Source organism: Tenrec ecaudatus, chromosome 2 (genome assembly GCF_050624435.1).
Source record: "Tenrec ecaudatus isolate mTenEca1 chromosome 2, mTenEca1.hap1, whole genome shotgun sequence".
Lineage (NCBI taxonomy): Eukaryota > Metazoa > Chordata > Mammalia > Afrosoricida > Tenrecidae > Tenrec > Tenrec ecaudatus.
Window position 1 is genome coordinate 74,804,645 of NC_134531.1, and position 25,259 is coordinate 74,829,903.

The 25,259-nt window shown below is 41.9% G+C and overlaps 1 protein-coding gene across 1 annotated transcript in view; it reads right to left on the reverse strand.

The window, feature by feature from the left end:
* Positions 1-25,259, reverse strand: part of AP3B1 (adaptor related protein complex 3 subunit beta 1) — a 267,505-nt gene that overhangs the window by 1,764 nt on the left and 240,482 nt on the right. Inside the window, exons 25-26 of the mRNA XM_075541203.1 lie at positions 17,474-17,571; positions 12,446-12,584 (exon numbers count right to left, since the gene is read on the reverse strand). Of these exons, the coding sequence (XP_075397318.1) occupies positions 12,446-12,584; positions 17,474-17,571 (237 nt within the window). The remainder of the gene's footprint in view (positions 1-12,445; positions 12,585-17,473; positions 17,572-25,259) is intronic.

A 25,259-nucleotide genomic window follows, 5' to 3' on the forward strand; every position in this document is an offset into this window, starting at 1 on the left:
AGCAGGTCTGTGACCTGCTGGGACCCCACTTTGCAGGGCCAGCCCCTTTCCCCTTTCTGTGGGACACGTGTCTGAAGCCCGGCCATCTGCCTCAATTTGCGCAACATCTTCAGTCACAATGGCCCCAGTTAGCCCCGACAACGGCTCACAATACACACACACAAAACGGCTGCGCCGACAGCACGCTGCGCACTATTCAAGAGCAAACCAACTGGCCAGTGTCTCCTGTCTGACGATCGGCCTGGGCTCCGCTCGGAGCCGGGTGTCCTCGGGGACCAGTTTAATTACCATCAACATAAAAGAGGGAGTTTATCAGGAGACCCTCAAAAAACCTTCACTCCTTACTTAATTAAAATATTAGCCACTTAAGCAGGAAGCAGATTCTCTTTAAATGAAAAGTAATTTCTTTCTTTCTTTCCTAAATGACATCAAGATCTCATGACATGTTTGGTGCTCGTTTGTGAAATCCCACCATTCTGGGGCCTATGCAGAATCCTCAAAGTCAGTTTCCAACAGTCAGAGCCAGGCATCAAGAGGAGAACATAGATGCTAAGTTCACGATTTTAAAATGTTAGCTAGTGGCTTGTTGATGACTACTAGAAAACTTCCCAGCCATCTGTGTGTGTGTGTGTAAGTTACTTTCTACAAACATGCTAAAGTCTTGTCAAGGAGTCACCTAGAGCAGTGTTCCTACTGAGAAAAGCAATTTTAAGTAGCCAGCTTAAGAACCTGAATCATATTAATGCTCTCTAAAGAGCTCTTATAACGCACCGAACACATACCCCACTCTGCCATTCAGCGTGGCATTCAAGAGCCTGGAGGCTGGGCGCCTTCCTGCCAGTTTCTGAGGAAGTCAAAGACCACCAGCTCCGCAGTGACCTCGCCTGCGCACTGCCCCTTGCAGGATTATATGTATTTCTTTTGTCAATGATTTTGAGGTTCTTTTTGCCTCACAGAAGACTCGTTTCCGGGTTTGGCGAATCTTTCCCAAATGATAGCTCTACACTTCCATTTTTCTGTGCAGCCTTCCCCATCAACTTGGCCATCCTATTCTTAATTCAGTCACCAAATAGTTCAACAACGTTCCCCATTTCGGACTACTAATGAAAACAATAGTCTTATCAGTCTTGGCGGTAGCGACCACTCAAGGGACCATGAAGGAGGCTGTACACGAAGAGGGCACCCAAACACCGCTGTAGGAATGTCAGGGCGGCAAAACCCTGAGTAGTTTTTTCTTCTCTTCAAAAACTGACAGCCAATGTTACAACAAAACATATTCAGCAGAGAGAAATGTCCATTTGGGGAGCAGTGTATTAAAAATTGTTTATTAGACATGCTTTTCAATACTGTAAAGAAGAGGGGTCCTGAGAAAGGAGGTGTGAGTTTAGGAACATGCTAAGCGAAGTCACCCCAGCAATACTGTCTGGTAGCGGGGATAAACGCTCCACTGCCTGCTAAGCAGGTACCTCGGATCTAGTGGCACCAATGGTGGAAGCAGTGCTTTAAACCAGAAGACGCAAAGATCAGATGTTCTGACACTCTCATTTCACAGTTCAAAAAGGATGCATTTAATTGGAACACGGCGTGATTACAATTGGCTTGTTTTGGTCCATGTTAAGCAAAAGCCACCCCCCCCCAAAATTATTAATCGTTTAGCTCCCACACAGGCTATGCTTTGACACACATTTAAATGATACTTATGGACAGAGTACAAAGAGCTAGCTTCTGGATATAAGCAAGCACACACTGGCTATAAAGACAGCTTGGGTCAAGTATCGGTGTACTCAGTTGAATGGCTGACATGAGAACCTCTGACTGGGGCTCAAACTAAGATCTTATTGTAACAACAACAACAACAACAGAAGTCAAGGGTCATCTAAAGTTTTGATCACCCCTGTGGATCACAGCCGAAGGCGTACTCACGGTGCTAGGAGGGCCCCTCCTGGGAAAGATGGGGGTAGGCGGAGGGGGTGGGTTTTTGCTCCAGTAAACAGTTACAGTCTCATCTCAGAAACTCAAAAGGGCAGTTCTAGCCTGTCCTACGGGGTCGCTATGAGTTGGATGGACTAGATGGCAGGCAGAGTGAGTTTAATGGCAATAACAGCCACAGTTTATTAAGTGCTCACTGCATACGTGGCAGTAGGGACACTTCATCTGCACGAGCGTCTCTGCTCCTGCAAGGCAGGCAGGCACTCGTAGTTTCCCATTCTGTATGTGAGCAGACTGAGGCCCACAGAAGTTGAAGAGCTTGCTCAGGATCACACAGCCTTTGACAGGAATCTGAATCCAAGCATTCTGATTCCAGGTTACATATTTTCTCTTCATATATGTAAAAACGCACCATTCAAATGTATTCTTATCAGTCAATAAAGACTTGCCCCTATTTAGTTTAATATGCATAGAATCTATTTTTATTCCAAAAATGCTGATTTTTCCCCTTTAGAAAGTACCATGATTTACTATAATAGAGTTTTTAGTGTTCTGTAATCTACAGCATCTTGACTTGAGGCTTTGTCATAATATGGCGTTAATTTCTGCCTTTAGAGGTTAAATTAAAAAAAAAGAAGTCCACCCAGAAGCCTCCCAACATTCCACAGAAGGAAGAACACAAAACCTTCTTGGATGGAGCGGAACCAGGAAGGAAGGTCTGGCTGGGAGACCAGCAGCCTCTGGGACCAGCAACCCCACCCACCAGAACCAGTGAGTGGGACGGCGGGTAGGCCTGTACTGTCCATGTGTGGCGGCGGGCTCCATGGAGATTAAAAGATGCCATCCAGGGCTCTTTCAAATTTTCCATCTCATTCCACTTGTTGGTGATCACCAAAGGGGAAGGTAAAGCGGTTTGGCTCTATTTGAACTTCATATGATTAAATGGTTTTTTGTCCATTGTCTTTGGTAATTGACAGTTTATTTTAGAAACCTCTAGGACGTTTTGCAATTTAAAGAAAAAAAATAAAAATGAAGCAAACACCACTCTGCTAAAAAATGTGATTTTTGTCTTAGCAATTGACAGGATTGTAAAAATAGGCCAGATAATGGCACATTTGAACAACTAAATTATCTGTAATTCATGGATTTAGCCCCTCTTGCACTTAAATGACACTTTTGTATTTCAGATCTATGAGAAATTGGCCATGAACTAGAAATCCTCTTTGTCTGAAGCAAAAGAGACTCTACAACTGAACTGTCTTAACAACTAAAATGTTAATAATATAACATGAATTTAAAAATATTTATCTGAGAGCTGCATCAACCAAGTCACAAACATAAAATCTTTTTGTGCAGAATCAGATTGGCTACCCTTAATGCAACGGCTCCCAGACGTGCTTTCTCTGCCGTTGGATAAGTCTTCCTGGCTTCTGATTTTCTTCTATTCTGAGTTCAATCTTCTCATGTTTTCTATTCTACTGGTTACCAGAAGCTGTGACAATGGTCCACTCAGGCTAAAGCTTAACCCCCCGCCCGGCTCTGTACATGGAGCCTTCAATTACTGCCTGCTGAAGCAGACAGAATCCTATTAGTAAGAAAGACGAGCGCGAGATGCAGTGCCCTGCCCTCGCTGTATAAAAATAATTAGTCCAAAGTTGACAAATGTGTAATGAAGTCGCACAATGATTATATGTAAGAAATACTGGTTTGAATGCGTTCCCTGAAATCAAACACCAAAATAGGATGATTTGGAGCATTCTTTGCCAGAGGGTGTAACACTGTAGCCCCCTTTCAACCTGGAGGTAATACAGAGCATCAGGAAAATGTTAGAGTGTGTAAAAAAAATTCCATTGACTATTAGATTGTATTTTAAAGTTAAGCTCACTATGCTATTGAATAATGACGAGCAAAAAACCAAAACCAAACCAACAAAAACCCAACCTGTGTTTAAACATAATCCAGGGTTAGAGGATTCCCTAAACACTATGTATTTTCCCAGCGTCTTAACAAAAGCACTCCACATCAGCATACTATTTTCCTGTAACCTGCTGAGGAGTGGAGTGAAAGCAAACATGGGTCACCATCATAATTCAGGCCTCTCCATTTACAATTCAAGCCTCTCGAGGCAGTATGAAAAATAACGTTACATCCTAGCAGGTCTTTATGCAGAAAAGCGAAACAATCCAATTGCACTTTCTGTAAGAGGCCATAGAACTTACTAGTTACCAGACATTTGGGGTCTGTCCCTTTGGCGAAGGGGAGGGGAGATAGAGGTTAATGCTGGAAATCCTTACCCCTTCTCTTTGCCAGACTGTCAGCCCAGAGGGAGCCCCCCTCCCCCCCCCCCAGAACACAGTGCTTTCATTTTTATAAGAAAACAGCTGTATCCTGCCTGGACCTATGTCATGTGCAAAATTGTAATAGTAACAGACCTATGATGTCCAACATCAGGAACTGAGTAAACTTTAACATACTTTAAAGTACTGTCTAGCCATGATAGTCATGTCTTACAAGAATGTATTAAAAAATGTATTTCACGAGGAAAAATGTTCCCAGGGTAGAGATACACAATATAAACATGATGCATAAGATGGAGGTATTGTGTAAACATTTGGATTTGTATACAATAAAAAATAATAAAGGCCATATAAAATTTTCAACACCCCCCCCACCCGTTATATGTTCCTATTTGTGAAACTGTGGTAGCATATGGACTTAGGAATAGTGAAATCAAAGAAAACGCAATTAAAGAATGTTTTAAAGCAAGCAAGCAAGCAAACAAACAAACAGTTTGACTACTTTTGAAGTGTACAAGTCTGCTTTCTTTAGGAAATTAACCGAGATCCTCAATTGTTTTCCAATGAAGTGCTGCTCCTGACGCCGCAGAGTTCACAACTGTCAGACAGAGAAGCAGGGCTGTCCTCTAGTGGGCAGTCACCAACGTGAGCACCAACTCGGCTCTGACTACCGAACAGCCTCCACAAATCTCCCGTCCTGCTCCAGACGCCGATTCGGTCCGATTTGTAGGAAAAACCAAAGCATGAGAGCTGTATATGAACAATTGCTTAGCAAACATGTTGCTTTAACACAGATGAAGGAGACGAAGAGGAGTGCTAGCGCTTATGAAACCAAGCCATCGAATGTGAGATGATCCATAAAACGTGAATTCAATATGGCCCTTCAAAATCACAGCATTTACATCGCAGTGACCAGAACAAATGAAACGATCGGGAAAATGATCCAGATACCGATCAGTTTAAGAAAAGCCGGGAAATATTAACAACTTCACCTAGGAGAGACAATGTGACTGTGATTCTGCCACGAGCAAAGCCTGTCACCAAGCCGTTCTTCAGAGATGTGTAATGAAAGAATTACATGGTATTGATCTTTTAGGGCAGAAACAATAATATGTGATAGTACTTCTCCTATTAAAACACACACGATATTTCATTTTGACCCTGGAAATTCAGATAAGTTGTTCTTTACTGGAACTTTAATTGTACACCAAGACTGTGGTTTTAAACCTAAAACAAATAAACTGCCTTTAAAGGTGTTGATAAATTACAAAGTTGACTGCAGGTTTCCATGGATACACTGTTTCATTCACAGCACCAGACTTTCCTGATAGTTAAAACCCTAAGTGACAACAGCAAAACATCTATTCTACTAAGATTGCGATTATCTACAAGGTGCCTCCTTAACAAGTGATCGGGTAAACAAAATTCAAACAGAAGGGATAATAAGGAAAAAATGCGGGAATATAAGTATTAAATACAAGCCAGTCAGGAAGGCTATTCTAGGATGTTACTGACTAAGCTAAAGAACTAACGCAGAATCCCAGCAGAGACAAGGCTCTCTGTTTTCACTCAACTATCGCATCTCCCCTTCTAAGGTGAACTTGTTCGGGAGAGGGCAACATGAGCAGGTAGCGTGACAACTCCTTTCAGGGATGCGGCTATACTCGCATGTCAGAACTTCCGACACTGGGATAAATGTGAAGGGATTTAGACAGCTGAAAGAGAAACTCTTATTTATGATCTCTGATGGCTTCCTGGACACCACTTTTATGGATGGTTTTAATGTTGGGGTTGCGGTCGGGTGCTGTTGAGTGGTTTCTGACTCGCAGTGACCCCGTGCACGGCAGAGCAAGACACTGCCCAGCCCTGCACCATCCTCATAGCCATCGTCATGCCTGAGCCGATTGTCGCAGCCACCGTGTCCATCATCGGGCTGAAGGTAAGGATGGTACTGACTCCGCTTTTCTAGGGGTTGGTTCTTCTGGAAAACATATCCCAAGTACACGAGATGAAGTCTTGCTTCATCCCTCAACATTCCGGCTGTAGTTCACCCAAAGCAGATGTTTACACTCTTAGCAGGCCCCAGGGTATGTGATATTCAAGCCTACAATTGAAATGGATTAATTCCTCTTCCAAACCAAACCGTTCCCCTGCCCGAGTCAATCTGACTCCCCGTGACCTTAGCAGACAGGGTACGACTGCTCCTCTGGGTTTTCAGGGCTGTAACTCTTTGTGACGGTGGTCGGGTGCCAAATAGCGGCCCTCTCGCCATCACGAGGGAGCGCCGCTTGGTCTTGGCTCCACAACTGATGCCTATGGCTCAGCCCATTGCTGCAGCTGCGGTGTCCCATCCATCTGCCGAGGCCCTTCCTCTCTTTTACTGCCCATGACAGTACCGACCACGATGCCCTTCTCCAGGGACTGGACTCTCCTGACAACAGGTTCAAAAGATGTAAGACAAGGTCTCCCCCTTCTTGCTGCTAAGGAGCACTCTGGCAGTACTTCTTCCAGGACAGATTGGTTTGTCCGATTAGCATTCCATGGTATTTTCAATATTCTTCTCCAGCGTCACATTTGAAAGGCATCCATCAACTCTTTACAGGAGTAGAAAACCTCAGTATCCTCTCCCCCTGCCGAGCAGCTTGTGGTTTCAGGATGTTCTGTATCCAGTGTTCAACTCTGACGTGCATCTCAAGTGATTGGAAATAGCATGGCTTGGGGTCAGGGGCACGTTAGCCCTCAGAGTGATGTCTTTGCTTTGGAATCCCTCACAGAGGTCTTTTGCACCAATATGCCTTTTCGCTCCCGACTACGGCCTCCATGGTTGTCCATGGCCCAGCCGAGTAAAGCAAAGTCCTTGAAAACTGTCAGTTTGATCATTTTAGTGCTATTGGTTGGGCTGTGAGAATTTCTGTTTTTTGCCGAGGTGTAACCGTACTGAAGGTTCTAGTCTTTGCTCTTCAATAGTGTAAGTGCTGTGTGCCCTTTTCCCTTTCAGCCAGCCAGACTCCAGGGAGCAACATACGCATGTTATCTTGCAAGTAGGTGCACAGTGAGACAGATTCGGGGGGGGGGGGGGATCTCATCTCTTGCTATCCCTTAATGACTAATCTATATAGCTTGTGTATGTATAAAAAAGATATTTAAATATGTACTATGTGGCTATCTGTAACTCTCTTTAATTTAGGGTAGTCTAAAACTGTGGACACTGGAATTTTTACATGATAACTACTTGGAGTACTAGTTAAAACACAAATTCCTGGGCTCTGCCCAAGAGACATGTTCAAACCTGAGCAGGTCTCGCAGGTCTATGGGAGTGGGCTGCAGTAATCTGAGTTTCACATAAGCCCCCACAGGACTCTGATGCGCAGAAATCCTTGAGAGATGGTGGAGTTACAGATTGCCAGCTATCTATCCCCTGGGCTCACTCAACTCGTGAGTGGTACACATGATTCCCGCTGAACTGGAAGGATGGTGGCTGGAACCCATCTGGAGCAGTGGTTCGCAACCTTCCTAATGCCCAGACCCTTTAGTACAGATCCTCATGTTCTAGTGAGCCCCCAACCAGAAAATTATTTTCGTTGCTACTTCATAATTGTAATTTTGCTACTGTGATGAATTGAGCGACTCCTGTGAAAGGGTCATTCGACTCCCAAAGGGGTCATGACCCACAGGTTGAGAACTACTGTTCTGGAGGGTCATGGCTCTGGGAATCCTATGGAACAGGTCTATTCTGCACACACGGGGTCAACCCAAGTCCGCGGAACTGAATCCACTGCAATTAAGAACACGACTCGTGAGCATCTTTATCAGAGGACACGCAAAGTAGCAAATGCCAATGTCTTTTCATTCCCATGTAGTTAAATATCAACCTGCTCTACAACTCAATTTGATTTTTTTCCCTCAAGGAGCACAAAAATTTTTCTTGGCCTTAGACGGAATATAGGAATCCAGTGGCTACTGTCTCTAATTTCTTCCCCTAAAATACATTAAATCTTGATATTTCCCCTTTCCAAATTCACTGCCACTGGCTCAATTCTGACTCACAGCAACTCTATAGGACGAAGAAATGCCCCTCGGGGCTCCCAAACGAACTCCTATGCGAGCAGTGCGCCTCATCTTTCTCCGGCCTCCTCTCAAGTGCATTTATGTCCTGGTCTAATGCTGCCCAGTTTGCCCTTTGAATATGTTTTGTTAGTATCATCTTAAACAATATACTTTTAGACTTGTACACTATATAGCTCTTCCATATTTTAGTATTAATACTCAATACCTAATTAGACGAATATATTCCATAGATATCTTACTCAATTGCACTGAAAAATAGCACCGCTTTAAAAAACTTGAAAGGCTTTGAAGAATGGTTTGAACTGGTGAATGTAGAGATGATGGCCTGAAATGTAAATCGTTCCCCACCTAATTCACAATAAAACAAAATTCATTAAAAAAATAAGCTTTTGGGTGCTGAGAAACTTTCTCATTTCCCTACTGTTATTATCAACTGGTAACCGTCCTTTGGAAAACAGCAAACTGGCACACGGGGCCACACTGTAGGTTCTCAACAGGATGGTTTTGTCCTCCAAGGGCAAGCTCTTGTCCCCTCACCCTTTTGTAAACATTACTGTGAATTGGAAAGTGGGGCTGCATTTCACCACACTTTTGTATTTAATAATGAAAACAACTTATTAAACCAAAGGCAGGCTTTTCAAACAATAAGCACCACAGAAAAGAAGTTAAGGGTTAAGTCTTTGACTACTACATTGATTGACCTTCTGATGCTATCATTTAGAAAGTTAAGATTAAACGTGTGTAACCTAACAGCAGATATGCATTGCTGGTTGACCCTTTAAAGCGGTGAACTACAGAAGGCCACCAAGAACAACAACTTGCCAGTGACTCCCTGCCCCGTAGGATTTTTAAGATGGGAAATCTCCACGGAAGCAGACTGCCACATTTTCCTCTGGGGACCAGCGGATGGGCTTCAACTGCCAACCTTCGGTCCACACACAAGTGCTTAGCCACGACCCACTGGCGTGTCTTAAGACTTGGGCTGGATTTTGGGGTGAAGTCCATAAAACATGTTCCTTTAATTGACTTTTTCTTAACCAGGACCCTTTTTCTGTTGCTGCATTAAGGCCTATTTTTTATTAAGGATTCAACGAAAATTCTGAACTCTACACAATACTTATTTCTGCATATTAATGAAAATTCATTTTTTCCTCATTAGCAAATTCTTTTATTTACTTATTATTTTGCTAATTAAGAAATTTTTTGAAATCTCAAGAAATGTTTAAAACCTGGTATTAAATATAAAAAGTAATCAGATTTTAAAGAATAGTAGTAATGATTTCAGAACCAGGCAGTAGGAAATTCATTCACTGTATTATTGAATATAAATTTATGGTTTCATAGAATATTAATTGTCAATATGCTTTTAAAAACACCTGGTGTTTCTGAATACACAGAAACTGTATATTCTGGTTAACATGAATGAGAGTAACTTTGCCTTGTTCTTCATAAACTCAGAAAATCAACTATCGCAGAAAGAAAGGGGCCACTCGAAACTCCCACAGGGATCTCAATTTTATCATTAACAATTAAATAATATACACACTTAGGTACAAAAGTTTATTAATCCCACTGAGTAATACAATACTGAACTATACAGTTAAAAAGCATTATCACAATTCAATAAAGTCATAAAGTGTAATTTGCTATTATAATTTAAGCAATAATTGTTGATATTTCATTTGAAATGGAATCAAGGAAAGCATCTGGTACAGCTTTTTATTAACAATGCTTTTGGAAGTGTTACTGAGCAGGAGAAAAGTGAGCAAAAATTTCATACCTGTATACAACAATACTTTTAAAATTCATTTCTGTATGAAAAACAAACATAGCTAGGTATTTGTTAGGTTGAAGCGTTCTGAAGTTTAGAACATGATTACAGTCAAACTGCAGAACCACAAAAGCCAAGATTTCCAGGTGGAATGTCTTTAGTTAAGTACGGTGGAGATGAGAGGAAAGTTAAGATTCTTGCTTATTTACATACAGGTACTTTACCAAGTGGGCTTGCAGTCAACCCGACCTCAAGGAACAGAGCCCAACAGCAGGCTGCTGCTGCTGCCACCTCTAGGGCTGTAACCGAAGTGCGTCCGGGATGAGCTGTGTGGGGCTGAGGCTCTGGTGGTTCTCAGCTGTGCATCTCCTCAGATTAGCACGGATAACTGAGGACTGGCTCTAACTGTAATTTAAATCACCCAGACAGACAAGACACTCCAAACTACCAAATCAAGGTCTAGGCAAACTATGCTTTAATGAGAATTGTTGAACTCTGCTGCCCTTTTTAGGCAACAGGAAAACTTGTTTTCAATATTTTTCAGTTCTGAGAAACTTACTTGACCTTTTCCTCCTAGGGGGGTAAAAATCTGTATGGTCATCTTTGCTATCAGAAGAGTTTTAAGAAACATCCATACACAAACAAAAACAAAACCGTAAGTTCCACTACAAGCGATTCTACCTGGTTTTTTAATGCGTCACAAAAGAGGGTGTTAAAACCAGACTGCAGTGTGGGTACACACTGAATATAGCTCAGAGTAAATTTCATAATACACAAATCAAAAATTATAACTGGTGTATGGCATTTTGGCATTTTCAAACAGAAAGAACCCCAAATATAAGACAACAGCTTCTGGCAGAGAAAATCACCCAGGAAAATGAAAATAAGAGAGAAGAGGGTGTACAAAGCAAATCTACATTTTGACTAGCACCTATGGTTTATATCAATTAGCAGAACCAAGTTAGGCAACTCTGTATGACTGCAGGACAAACACTTGAACTCAGCTCTCTTGATGTCAAGTTCAATAGTTATAATTAGCACGGAATGTTGTTTCATCCACCTTCTTTTCCCTGCCACCAATTCAGGAACAGACGAGGAACTTAGGAAAGCCCACGAGGACATACCATGGAGTAGTCCCAGATCAGCAAGCCTGGTCACAGCAGCGCTCAGACAAATTCCCAGCTCACTAGAGAAACCCTCTGTAGGAGGGGAACTGCCTACAGAATTCCCAGTGCAGGTGGAGGACGGAAACCCTGCGAGCAAGTGATTAACCACCGAGCCTCGAGGACTCGGCTGACCTCTAGCACTCCGAAACGGAGTCTCTCCTGCCTGTGCTAATTAACGTTAAAAAGTAAAAACCATCCCGGCTGAAGGACTTCCCTTTGATTCCAAATTTATTTCCTATGGTATGTGCAGATAATATAGCAAAGGGCCACTACCAGTGATGCACGTTAATGGCAGAAGGACGCCATCGAGGGGCCGAAAGATGGTTTGCAGAGAGTTCCCGTAACCTCACGGAGGACTGGGGAGCAGAAGCACGCGTGTCTAAGGGGTATGCACTTTTTACTTTCATATTCATCTTAACCACCCATCGGAGGATAAGTGACCTCAACCAGTTTTGGTTCCTTTCGGGACACATGACTGGATCTCCCGCTTTGGACACCCGGTGGTGACGATATTCCTGCTCCCACACACAGGCTGGGCGTCTAAACCCAGACCCAAACCAAACGTGCTGCTGCCAGTCGATTCCGACTCACGGCGACCCTGCCGGCTTTCTGGGCTGCAAGTCCCACGGAAGCAGAGCTCCGCAAAGTGATGTTTTCTCACGTGGAGTCCTCGCTGGGGTCAGACTCCAACTATTACCACGTGGTCCCCACAGGGGCCTACTGCTAGTTATTAATTGGACACCGTCTTAGGGGTGATCTTTCAAAAGGAAATCAGCTGGAGCACCCCAAGCTGGCGCCTCGTTACACACCACACTATTCAAAACCGCAGGCAGTGTCCCTGGGTCTTGCGGGAAAGTACTTGGATATTCGGAATACTAAGAAAGGGGCAAGAGGGGTTCAGCCCAAACCAAATTTGGCCAAATCATTTGCTCCACATTTTGTTTGGTGCTTGCATGGGTAACTGGTGATGCACACCCGTCGGCCGCTTTGTGGGAGAGAGAGGTGATGGATGGTCAGCTGCAGTAAGGATTTGTAGCCTCTGGGGCTGTTCTAGCCTGTCCTGGAGAGCCACAATGAATTGGAATCGTCTTAGTGACAACAGGATTGGCTTTTCTGGTTTGTGGTTGCTGTACATCTAAATCGATCGTCTAGGGGAAAGAGAGGGGGTCAAGGGCACCCCAGTTTACTTCTCGGTCATGTGTTTGTGAACTTACCTGTGTACACTGTCTTGGCCAGAAGGGACAACCCCCATGTTAGCGACATTCACCACCTTCTGGCGGACGACTGAGGGCGGGGAATTCTGCGGGGCGACTGTAACTACAGCAGAAGTTTCATTCATTCCTGTTAGCCATCCTGCAAAGACAAAAGATGGTTCCCTTTATGGATGGCTTTTAGAAAATCACACAAAAACAATTTAATCCGTAGTCTAAAATTAAAAAAATAATCACTTTTTTCAACAAAAAGAAATGTCGTGCTGGAATGTTATTTACAAGTATCACAGAATTAAACCATGTTGTAACAAATGTTGAGTTTTCACTGCAAAGTAAAAGGTGTGACAATGGGCCTCTCGCTTCATGATTGCAAGCACTACCAGGCAGAAAACGCAGGAGCACAAAGAAGAGCCCATCGTCGGTCTCTCCAAAACAGCCGCCAGCCGAGCTACGGGAAAGATTTGGTCTTTTAGAGGATTACATACACTCAATAGCATATACGCACATACATATGTATACGCTGTGTATTGTCTCTGGTTTCTTTTCAAAGAGCTCTCCCTGCCAAATGCTGCTGGAGAATAAAGTGACCTTGTGACACTGGGCGCTGTCACCTGAGACAGGCCACGTGCACCCCGACAATGACTGGCGGGCTCCAACCAATCACGTGGTTCTGAAAAAGCACAGCTTATGAGGATGTAAGCCATACTTAATGAAAACACGTATGTTTAGTGAATGGAAATATAACCACCAATACAAACACCCACCAAGGTTTTCTGAAGGGAAGAGTTTACAAATGGAAAACATCAGAATGGAAATGCCCAAACCACAGAGGCATTTCCGATGATGTTTGAAAAGAAACCAGGTTAAACAAAGTCACACACGGAAAGCAGTCGAGATAGACTCCACAAGGCAACCACTAATCTCCTGTAGACACTTTGTTCTGGGAATAAAGTTAAGAACCTAACCAAACTTGTGGATGAAGGCTGGAATTTAGGACTGGGGCTAAGAAGATCAACATTATTCTAATAATGCCATCTATCTGACCCTGGGCCACAAGTCATGTATCACCCACCTCTGGATTATTTCCCAAAAGTGATCAATCACTTTTAGGAAACAACAATATGTGCAAAATCACTTGCAAAACATATGCAAAACCAAAACAAACGGGGTGCAGTGTTTCAAATGCAGGCCCGCACGCCTAATTTAGTTATTCACCGCAAATGTGACCTGTGATTTGTCCGAATCTGTGGGAACAGTACGAAGAGCTGAACGAACGGCCAACACAGTAAAAAACAAAAAAAGAAAGAAAAAGGCGCTGCCTGAGAGTAAACAGAAATATCTGCCTTCAAACAAAGAGCCATTTTTATTAACCACTTTCAAACTCGGGGACACGACGTTCCGTCTGAGATGATTTGACTTCGGTAATAAGCAAGAGCTTTAAACACTCCACACGCAGTCAATCCGGCTTTTAAGAGAAGCTCGGAGGCTGGCCTAACACTGCCGGGAGATGTGTGGACTCATTTAGGGTTTAAACCTTCTCCATTAAGCTCTATTGAAGAGCAACTGCTGAATAAATGAAGGCAACTATGTTTATGTTAAAAGCCTGTTTCCCGCAGCATGTAATTAAAGGAAATGTTGTACAAAGCCAGTACTTTTGTCGAGCTCCTGTAAATGGAAAGATGGATAGCACTCAGAGAAGTGAATGCATTGCTTCATATTTAACCTTAACACTCTTGTCATTAATGGTTTGTCTAACTTGTTCTATCAAAGACAAGGTACTGCTCCATTGAAGTAAAATTAAAAAAATCAACTAAACCATGCTTTTCAGAACAGAAGATTCATTATCGTCAGCTAATGTATTGGCATAAAGCAAAGTAACATCCTATCAAGGAAGGCACACATTCAATCTGCCTGCCCCCCCTTTATTTTTAACTCATGCTGTTTTATTGTTATAGGCAATTTGTACCACTCAGCATGACAGTGTAAACTGAATCAAGATTAATTTACATGCAAAAGAACACTTAGGGGAGCAGCATGGTAAGCAAATGTATTGTCTCGATTGCTGAGGTGGAAAAAGAACCTGGAAAGAAGAAAGGTGCTCTAATTAAGGGGCATCAAATATGATTGCTTGTGGTAGTTAAGGGCCAGAAAATAGTAAATGTCTGACCATTTAAAGAATTAGCATCTTGCTAGCTAGGAACCCCAGAAGATGGACGCATAAATCATAATAAAATTAAGTAAACAGTGCGGGCTTTCTTCCCCCCCAAATGAAAACATATCAGGTGTTCTCACATTCATGAGAAGGAAGAGAAAATCTGCCGAGGCACCGGGGGAAAGTTTCACCTGCAGAAACAGACGTTACGACACTGGGTGGCCGGAGAATGCGCAATACAAGTAAAACTACTGGCAAAATGTTTTTTAACTTGTCACATTATGGAGTTGTTGCTCTATTAAAAATGATCTAAATTCTGGTACAGGTAGTGGATAGCACGTAATTTAATTAGCTATAACTAGTTACTATACTGTACTGTAAAAAAACAATATAAAACATTTTCATGAAATAATGTAAAAAATAAATGTTTTCAAATTTGCAATTTAATCCAAAAGGAGGGGTAAAAAAATCCAATCCCAACACAACAATGAGTAAGAGAAGGTGGCATCAAGCATGCAATCAGCTTAGGCTGCTTAATTAGTCTTGCCCAAGGAGCCCAAATACATGTATTTTAATAATATACATATATTTAAACAAGAGGGATCCCATATAAATCATGAAAGCATCCATAGTTAGGTTAACTATCTTTACAATATGCAAAACTCAGAAACAAATCCATGATATGAATGTTATCAACAACTTCAATATAAACGATAAACCCATTTTCCACTTAGCAGTTTGACTATAAACATACGTGCTTAGTCTTGGGACCTGAAATAACCAAACTGATTAAAACATTAATATGTATACTCTGTATGTAGTGTTCCTATTAAATCCTGATGCACCATTAAATTAGACATGCTATTTATATGAAAATAGAACTGGAAAAAAAAGAAAAAGAAAATAGAACTGGATTCCCTATGAGTTTCCTATAAATTAGGATTTAAACATAAGAATTTAAAAATAAGCTACCAGTTATTTCCTACAGCTGAATCCTAATTCATATACTTAAGGCATTTCTTGAGTCTTAATATACATACCAGGTGAAATGTGACATTAAAATGTAGATGAGTTTTGACGTAAACAAGAGATCAAACGGCATGGAAAGAATGACACACATACAGGCCTCTTCATGTTTATTTGTATTTTACCTTCCAGAACTTTGCCCTGATAAAACCCGAGGAAATGGACTTTTATTCTGATTTCATCTTTCCCATTAGTGAGTTAGTTATTCCTTGGTATCTTTAGTGAAATAAGCTAAGAGTTACTTGGAACAGTGAAACAAACAAATCCCGCGTAAAGTTGAATCGAGATCTCTATTGACCAAACCAGCGGAAATCTCTAACTCAAAAGATGCAGCTGAGAAGACTCTTGAAACCTGCGGTAAATTTACCGGCATCAAGTCCCACATCACAGAACGAATTCAGGAAGACAGAAAGAATGATACAGAAACGCCAAGAGACTTGCAAGGATTTACAAATACTTCATATAAACAAATTTTCAAATAGCTTTATTCAGAGTAGCCTTTCTGCTCTATTAAACATAGCAAACAGCTGCCAGATTTATTCAGACAAATAATCAACAACCATAGGAGTCAAATGGCAGAAGGAAAAGGAATTTTGGCAACAACTCCTCAGAGGGCCACAGTTATTCTCCGAGCGCCCGCAGTCACGCACTCGCGGTTCTGTGTGCCGGTCAGGGAAAGCCCCCGTCACCGCAGAGCACAAAATTTGATCGAAATATCAAGTGCAACTACAACCAAGCTGAGAGAAAAGGGCATATGGTAATCTGCCGCATCTGATAAATACTTGACTTGGCGTTCTCAACAAAAGGAGAACCCCCTTAACCAGAAATGGGCCCCAGGCTCGTTCAGTCACTTGTGCGCCACTCACCTTGGTTTGCTGAGCAGGTGTGAAGCAGAGGCAGGCTTTAGCCAGCAAAGGGTAAGAATAGCAAATATAAGAATCAATTCAACTTGTCAGGGAAAAACAAAACCACAAGGATCATTTTTGTCTATAGCAAGCACCTACTTCCAAGAAAAGCAAATACAAAGATGGCTTTAATTAATTTTTCTGATCACGTAAAAATACGGCATGGATGCATCGTTTTTTGTTTTACTAGTCTGGTTTGAGGTTTTCGCTGTAGGATTCTTTTATAATGTCTTTTGCCACAGTGGGCAGCGAATGCTTATAGTTAATAGCAATGACAATAAAAAGGCAAACAACCCAAACCCAACAACACCAGCACTACAACGACAGCGGGGGAAGGCCCCTCCCACGGAGACTCTGCCCCAGCACATGAGGTGGCTGCTCTGAGCACCTGCTAGGACACGATTTTAAAACGGTCCATTTCTGGCATCTTCTGAAAACACAGTGCTTCTTTAATATAGAATCTGGTAAAAAGAACACAGGTATTTTTATGCACTTTTCGAAATTCATTTTGGAAGAGTAAGGCCCTCTGATGTGTGGAGGGAAAACACATTAGTGTTCTGTGAAAAATGGCCCTATAATGGAAGAAAATGCAGCAACGTAACACTTGTAGCGGGTAGCCTTTGGTGGGTGGCACATCCCGGCAGTCTCACTAACTCAAGGCACATTAGGAGGGCTTCAGGTTGATTCAAACACAACTCCCAGGATTAAAAAGGTGACTGGGAATCACTTTGTTCTTTTAAAGACATATTAATCCATTTTCAAGTATTCCTGGAAGGTGGAAAAGCATCCATTTGTAAGAGCAGAGCATTAGCAGAAAACGGAAGACTATTCACGGCATCTGTTAATGGGGACGTCTATGTGGTCATTTGTTTTAGACACTGGCTAGGGAATATTCACCGACCGAGTAGTTGGGATGCAAATTTATATTACATTGTACTTATCTCTCACCTTGCTCTTTCTTAAAATCTTTCTCAGACAAGGCCACGGGCAACAGGAGTTCTCCAACAGGTGGCTGGATATGGACACTGAAGGAGTCATCCTTGGTACTAAAGAGAAAACACATCAACACATTTAGCTGATGAAATTGCATAATAAGCAGACAGTCTTAACGCGATGCAGCTAAGGAGAGGAATGTTAAGTATGTGGCAACATGTAGATCCTACTCATAGCGGGTTATGCACTAGACTGCTAACCACAAGGTTACTGGTTTGAAACCACTAGAAAGATGAGGCTTTCTGCCCCAGTACAGACCGACAGCCTGGGAAACCCATTGGGGCAGTTCTCCTCTGTCCTCCAGGGCTGCTCTGAGTCTGAACGAACTCCATGGCAGTGGGGTTGGTTTTCTGGGATCTTCTTGGCTTCAATATCAAGTTTTTATAAAAAATGGCCTGAAAAGTTTCTCAGCTATTTCCACCAAAAATATGACGTTACAATACATATGACACAGAATTAAAAACACAAGCAAGCAAGCAAGCAGCAAGGGGAGATGGGGACTTTAAAAGGATCATGGGGAAAAAAACTAGTATCTTTTAATTCCACTTTTTTCACGAACTTTTTGAAGCCCTCATGCCTAACCACTACCAGAGGAGTACTTCAAATAAAATTTATCTTCTTAGTATGCCTCAAGTGTAGAGGATGAAGTGATTTAGCTGTAAATGGGTAAGAGACTATTTGAGAAAATTTGATTTTTTTCCCCATAAAAAATAAAATAGGAGTGATCACACAGTTTAGGGAGGCATTAATTCAATATCCCATCCGCAACATTATTTCTTTAAAAAAAATCTGTCTAGTTGCTATTATGTGTAACTGACTAGACTTCCACTCAGAGCAACCAGGAAGGGCAGAGAGTTGCCCCAAAGGGTTCCCCCCGGTTGTCATCTTGGAAGCACATCACCAGGTTTGTTTGTTTTCCCTCTCCTGAGGAGTGGATGGTGAGTTCGAACTGCTGACTTTCTGAATGGCAGTCCAGCACTGAACCATTGTGCCTCCAGTGCTCCCTTATTTTCTCATGGTCACTAACATTATTGATCTACATGTGGGCAAAGCTATTATTTCAAATTACAACTCTGTACCTACCTTACATCGATCAATAGTGAGTGCATTTATTTTGCTTAAATCCCATGACGTTACTATCAATTAAAAATACTAGGTCTGCTTAAACATTTTTAAAAGTTAGATGCTTTATTAGATGTCTGAAGCCAAGTAGGTAAGTCTATCAATTAGGAATGTTTGGCTGCACATCTGCACACCATCCAGGCGGCACTTTGTTTAGGAAGGGGAGTACAGTCCCACAGCAGTGTGCTAGAAGCGTGGGCCTTAGCAACAGCTGGCTCAATGGCTTAGGGATGCTTCTCGGGACCCAGGGGTCTTGAACTATCCTTAGAGAGTCCGGCGTCTCCAGGCGCCATGTTCACATCCCAACGAAGGACAGTGAGTGACAGGGTAGGAGCAGGGATCTCTGAGCCAAATGCACCCCCTTTCCCTGTGGAGTGGACTTCTAGTTTGCTGTTTTCCCACGGTGAGTAGGAAAGCGGCTAAGGAGAGAGAGAGAGATTGTGGATAATAAAGATCTAAAATCTAGACTAAGAAATACTGGAGAGCAAATGCTTTGAGAATGATTGGGGCAGGGAATGTGCGATGTGCTTTATACAGTTGATGAACGTATATGTATGGATTGTGATAAGAGTTGCATGAGTCCCTAATAAAATGTAAAAAGAGAAAAGGAAAAAAAAGAAAAGAAAATGATTAGGGCAAAGAATGTACAGTTGTGCTTTATACAATTGATGTATGTATATGCATGGACTGTGATAAGAGTTGTATGAGCCCCTAATAAAACGTTTAAAAAAAAAAAGAACAACAAAAATAAATAAATAACCAATTAAAAAAAAAAGAAATACTTGGAAGTTTACTGATGGGGGGTTGGAAGAGCAGAGATAAATGATACATTATGAAGAAAGGACCTAAAATCCAGCTTTATTTTTTATTATTTTGGATGATCTTTATAAGCTTCTCTATGTCTTTTTATGGAACATGGGAGAAACAAAAATAATTTTTCACACGTGGACTGTCTAAAGGAAGCCAAAGTAAACAAAGTAGAGGATGCAGAGTAAAAGGATGCAGAGAATGTTCTCAAACGGATTGTGGTGCTGACTGTATAACTCTTCAGGATGTGACTGAATTATTGAATTGTACGGTGTGTAAATCATATACCAATAAGATGATTTAAAAGGAAAAAAAAGGATAAGAACCAAAGAAAACCAAACCCACTGTCACTGAGCTGATTCTGACTTACAACAACCCTACAGAGGATTTCTGAGCATGTACATTTTTACAAGAACAGGTCGCCTCAGCCTCATTTTCTCCCCTAGGAGTGGCTGGTGGGTTTGAACCACTGGCCTTGCAGTTAGCAGTCTAACACTTCCTCAAAAGCACCACCAGGGTTTCTAAAGAAGGATTACCCATCCCCAACAAAACAAAAACCAAAAATGGGTCTCTGCCTCACAAAAATCCTACAAAAAGGAGAACTTCCTCTTTGAGTTTCTGAGACTCAATCGTTACAGGAGCAGACAGCATCATCTTTGTCCCACAGAGAGGTGGCTAGTGGGTTCGAACCGCTGATCTTGCAGTTAGCAGCTCAACGGAAACTGTATTAATGATATGAGTATGGGTTTCCTCCCCGACGGTAGGCTGGTAGTTTTTCTGGTATGTAGAGGAAACAATGACTGGTTACATGGATATGATGTTGGTAGGCAGTCAGGCAGGGTCCTTTCTTCCCCAACTGACAAGACACTAAGTCGACTTTCGTGGGAAACCAAACAACGAAATCCAGTGCTACGGAGTTGATTCTGATTCCCAGCTATCCCATATAGGGTTTTCGAGGCGGTCAATCTCGATGGGAACAGGCAGCTTCAACTTTCTCCAACAGAGGAGCTGGCATGTTTGAACCGCCAACCTTGCCGTTAGCAGTCCAAAGCCTTTATCTGTCAGATCCACCAGCAGTTTAGTGGTAGATGACTTCAAGATCTTGGATAGAACCGCACTCATTCATTTCCGCGCATACCTGCTTTCTTCCTGCAACCTTACACCTTCCTCACATCCACACCAAGAATGCTTTTCCAGGGAAGCAGTCTCCTTTCTTTATCACACAGTTCTTAGGCCTCAGGTCACATGTGTATGCTAGCTACCTGAGTGTGTGTGTGAAACATTCAAGGAAAAATTCCATTATCTTTTAATTCCGTGGTTTAACAAACGTTTGGAAGCCTCCTTGTAGAATTCAGAAGTAGTTCTCCAATTACCCTAATGATGGTCCTTAAGATCCTCAACTTTTCTTGCTTCACTATGTGCTTGAGATTTTGCTAGATTTGTTCTTTCAATCGTCATTATCCCCATCCCATGAGTGTCTTGCGCTGAGTTTTTACTTTCTCTGGTATTATTTGTCGGATCCCTTTTCCTTTCTGTCAATCATTCTTCACAATTTCTAGTCAGCTAGTCACATCCTTTTTTAAAAAGGATTCGTTCCTCCTTTTTAAAGAACGCATTTTCTGTGCATTTCCTGGATTTTGGGGAAAACTGAAATGAATATAGGTAGCCAGTTCTTGGCCACGTTAAGGTATTTATCTATCTCTCTATTTATTTATTTAATATACGGTTACTACATTAACACCTGCATTTGAACTACGGTGGTGTGTGAGGGATATTTTTTTAAAGTACCACGGACTTCCAAAAAGAACAAACAGATCTGTCTTGGAAGAAGTACAGCCAGAACAGAATGCTCCTCAGACGCAAGGAAAGCAAGACTTAGTCTTGTATACTTTGGACATGTTATTAGGAGAGATCTTGCCCTGGAGCGTATCATGCTCAGTCAAACAGAGGGCAGTGAAAAGAGGCGCACCCGCAAGGAGGAGGATTGACACAGTGGCTGCAACAATGGGCTCAAATATAAGAACGGTTGCGAGGGTGGCGTGGGAACGGGCAGTGTCGCATTCTGGTGTACGTAGTGTCACTCTGAGCTGGAACTGACTGGACGGCATCTAACAGCAGCAACAACAGCATGCTGATCAGTGCAGTGGGAGCCTGCTCATGTGCGGCAGCTACCATTTAGGACAGACAGTTATAAAGAACCCTAGCTGTATAGCAGGTTCAGCATGAAGCTATTACCTCAGAGGTAGAGTGTTTGAAACATCAGCCACTCGTTGAGAGAAAGATGAGGCTGTCTACTTCCAGAAAGATTCAGGGCTACTTTGCCAATAGGCTCATGATGAGCTGGGATAATTATACATAATATACAAATCTGTAATCTCAAGAAATTTAAGCAAGAACGGAAGTCTGACAGCAATTTACTGCAAAGTTAAAAAGAGACATCAATGTGTATCGATAAGCATTCTTCAATTATATAACCAGATTGTTGTTGTTAGGACAATCAAATAAATTCCAAACCCCTAACGACTCTATGAAAAAAACAACAACACACAAAAAAGGATGAAACACTCCTGGTTCTGCGCCATCCTCACGCTCACCATGACGTGCGCGCCACGGTGTCTCGCAGCCATGGTGTCAATCCACCTCGTTCAGGGTCCTCTCTTTTGCTGCCCCTCTACGTCACCAAGCAGGAGGTCCTTCTCCAGGGACTGGTCTCCCTGATGGCATGTCCAAAGTATTTGAGATTAAGTGTGGTCATAGTTGCTTCTAAAGGAGTATTTTGGCTGTCCTTCAAAGTCAATGGCATATTCAATATTCTTCGCCAACACCATAATTCAACTACATCAATTCTTCTCTAGGCATCCTTACTTATTTCAGTGTTCAACTTCTGCATGCATATGAGGTGGCAGAAAATTCCATGGCTGTAACAGGCACACCTTACTTCTCTCACAATGACAACTTTGCATCTGAACCTTTAAGAATCGTTTACCGTTGATTTGCTCAATGCAATATGTTGCTGGGTGTCTTGACTGCTGCTTCCACGACATTCCTTGTGGAGCCAAAGTGAGGTGAAGTCTTGGATGGCATTAATGATTTTCTGTTTGTCGTGATGTTGTTTATTGGTCCAGTTTATGGGGGCTCCAGTCTGATCGTCTTCTACGAGAGCTTCGAGTCCTTTCCATTGTCAGCCAGCAAGGCTGTGCCGTCTGTGTATCTCAGCAGGTTCTTCAGGAGCCTTCTCTAGTCCTGGTGCCTAGTCCTTCATAAAGCCCCAGTGCTTGGATCACTGCTTAGCATGTAAATCGAACGGACGAAGTCTGCACAGTGAAACACAGGAAAGCACCTTTCTGGTGTTCTCTGCTTTCAGCCAAGAGAATTGGATAATTTTGATAATTTCAGTTGTCTGTTGGATTGCCTTTCTTTGAAATAAGCAGTTAACTGGAAATTTTTTGGCATTGATGAGTAAGTGCGTCCAGCATTGCATCCGTTAAACAAACAAACAAAACATTTCAATTGGTATTCTGTCACTTCTTGCAGGCTGTTTCCCGCCAGTGCCATCGGTGGACTGAAGGGGTTTCGAGTTCTTAGACCATTGGTTCTGGGTCACATGCTACTTGCTCACGTTGTTGAAAGTTGCTCAGGTTATTTTTGGTATAGGGATTTGGTGCATTATTTTTATTTTCCCTTGATGCTTCCTGCATCACTCATTAAAAAAATACTTCATTGTTAGCTCCCCATTTCTCCCCACCCCACACCCCCCAACACCCTTGCCATGCCTCTTTCCAGTTCCTGTTATATAGATTTACCTTTCCTGGATCTCATACACGGACAATCACACAAAACAAAACACAGTCACACAAAGTAAGCAAGCCGACAAACAAACTTAACAAAAATGACCAGAAAAAACAAGACAACCCTCAGCCAAAGAGAAAGTAGAAAATATTAAGAACAGAAACAACTTTAAAGTGGGTCAAAAGGAACGTCAAATGATAGGGTATTACATTTTAACCTAATTACACCTGCTGTGATGGACTTTTAGTGTGACAATGCTATTTCTATCCTGACCCATGTATGTTCAAGAGGGGATTAACCAGACTTAATCCATGTAGGGACCCTGAAAGTGGATTTTGGGCTGCCAGTGTCCTTCAGTCCTTGCAAACCATGTGTTCACCATTTAAGCTCTGAAACAATCCCTTCTGATATTGGATTCTATTGTCCGTCTTTCTTTTCCTTTCCTCTTTGGTACATGGAATCCTTCACTATTGCAATCCGAAGCGTGGATCTTTTCTTCCGTTTCCGCTTGAGGAATGCTGAATGTCCCCTTTCCTTTCGGCTTTCTCACAATTCCAGCGCTTGGCACATTTCATTGTAATACTCTATTCTGTCTCTTCAAGCTCTTCTTTCAAATAGCGTGTTCAGTTCTTTCAGTTCATCTTACTTTCCTCTCTTTAGCTACTGTACATTCAAGAGCAAATTTCAGAGTCTATATAACAGATCAAATTACAACAACGACAAAGAATTAATCTACAGGCTGTAAGAGGATCATTTTACTGTGGTTTCTTTTAACAGGAGTGTACCTGAAAACATTAAAGTCCCTTATTCTCAGCACTTTTTTATCATCACATTTAATTTTATTTCTCATAATTTTAATGTATATCATATAATGTATTTAGAGGAAAAAATTCAATATCCACCACTCATGCATTGACCCCCCTTTTTATTGAACTACCAAGTCTAACGCAGCACATTCACTAAGCAAAAAGTGCTATTTACTATGCAAAATGCACAGTCAGTGATTGGCATCTAAGTTCAATTGATCTACCCATTACCACTATCTCCCTACCCCCACCAGCACTACTATGAAGGTATTGATTTAAACACTGTCGATCGGTTTCCATTTTCTGATTTTGGGCAGGCCAATTAAGAAAGTGAGTAATTGTGATTACATTGCTTCAGGATCAATTACAGTTGATGTAAGACAAAGTGCTCTTTTTGAAAAACATGAATAAATAATTTGTGATCTAGCATGCTTTCATGCTTAATAAAATATCTAATAAAACCTAAAATAAATACCAAATTGTACCTGCACAACAGAGAACTCTGAAAATGACGAATATACACATAAGAAAAACATTGATGCAAACACTTTTATATAAAATAAATCCATCTTTCTCTGAAAATTAATTTCTGAGAAATTAAGAAAAGAATTGTTGGTTGCACTCCACAGTATCACGTCAAATCAAACACTACCTACAGGCTCATCCCCACAGGGACTTGTTTAGTTATGACGGCACAGTGCAAACCCTGCCCAATGGATGACAAAGGAAGTCTTTGTAAGTAAATAATCATAGGAAATCTCTTGAAATAAAAATGGAAGTTTCTTTATGTAAGTTTATAAGAAAAAGGATTTTTGTTTTAAAGTTCTTAATTTTGGTTTCACGTCTTACATGAGCATTGTCATTGAGCTCACATTGTCCGAATCATTAAAAGGAATATGCCGCTGGTGCTGGAGGCAAATCCTATTTAGAGTGCTGTTACTCACAGTCTGAGGCGCAGTGATATTGATCTGTGTTGTTTGTCTAACAGAAAAATAATAAACAATTACTAGGCAATGTTGGAAAAAGTAATCAGTTTTTATATATCACTACTACAGCAGACCTCCCCAAACATAACGGTGATGATCTGCATAAAATCAATGTGTCACACTGCACTGCTTACACTCGCCACTGCAGGGCCGCAGCAACCAACGGCACATGAGTCCGTCGGAATGGCTGGTAAACGGAAAAGGTATATGAAAAAGCCAGATTCACCACTT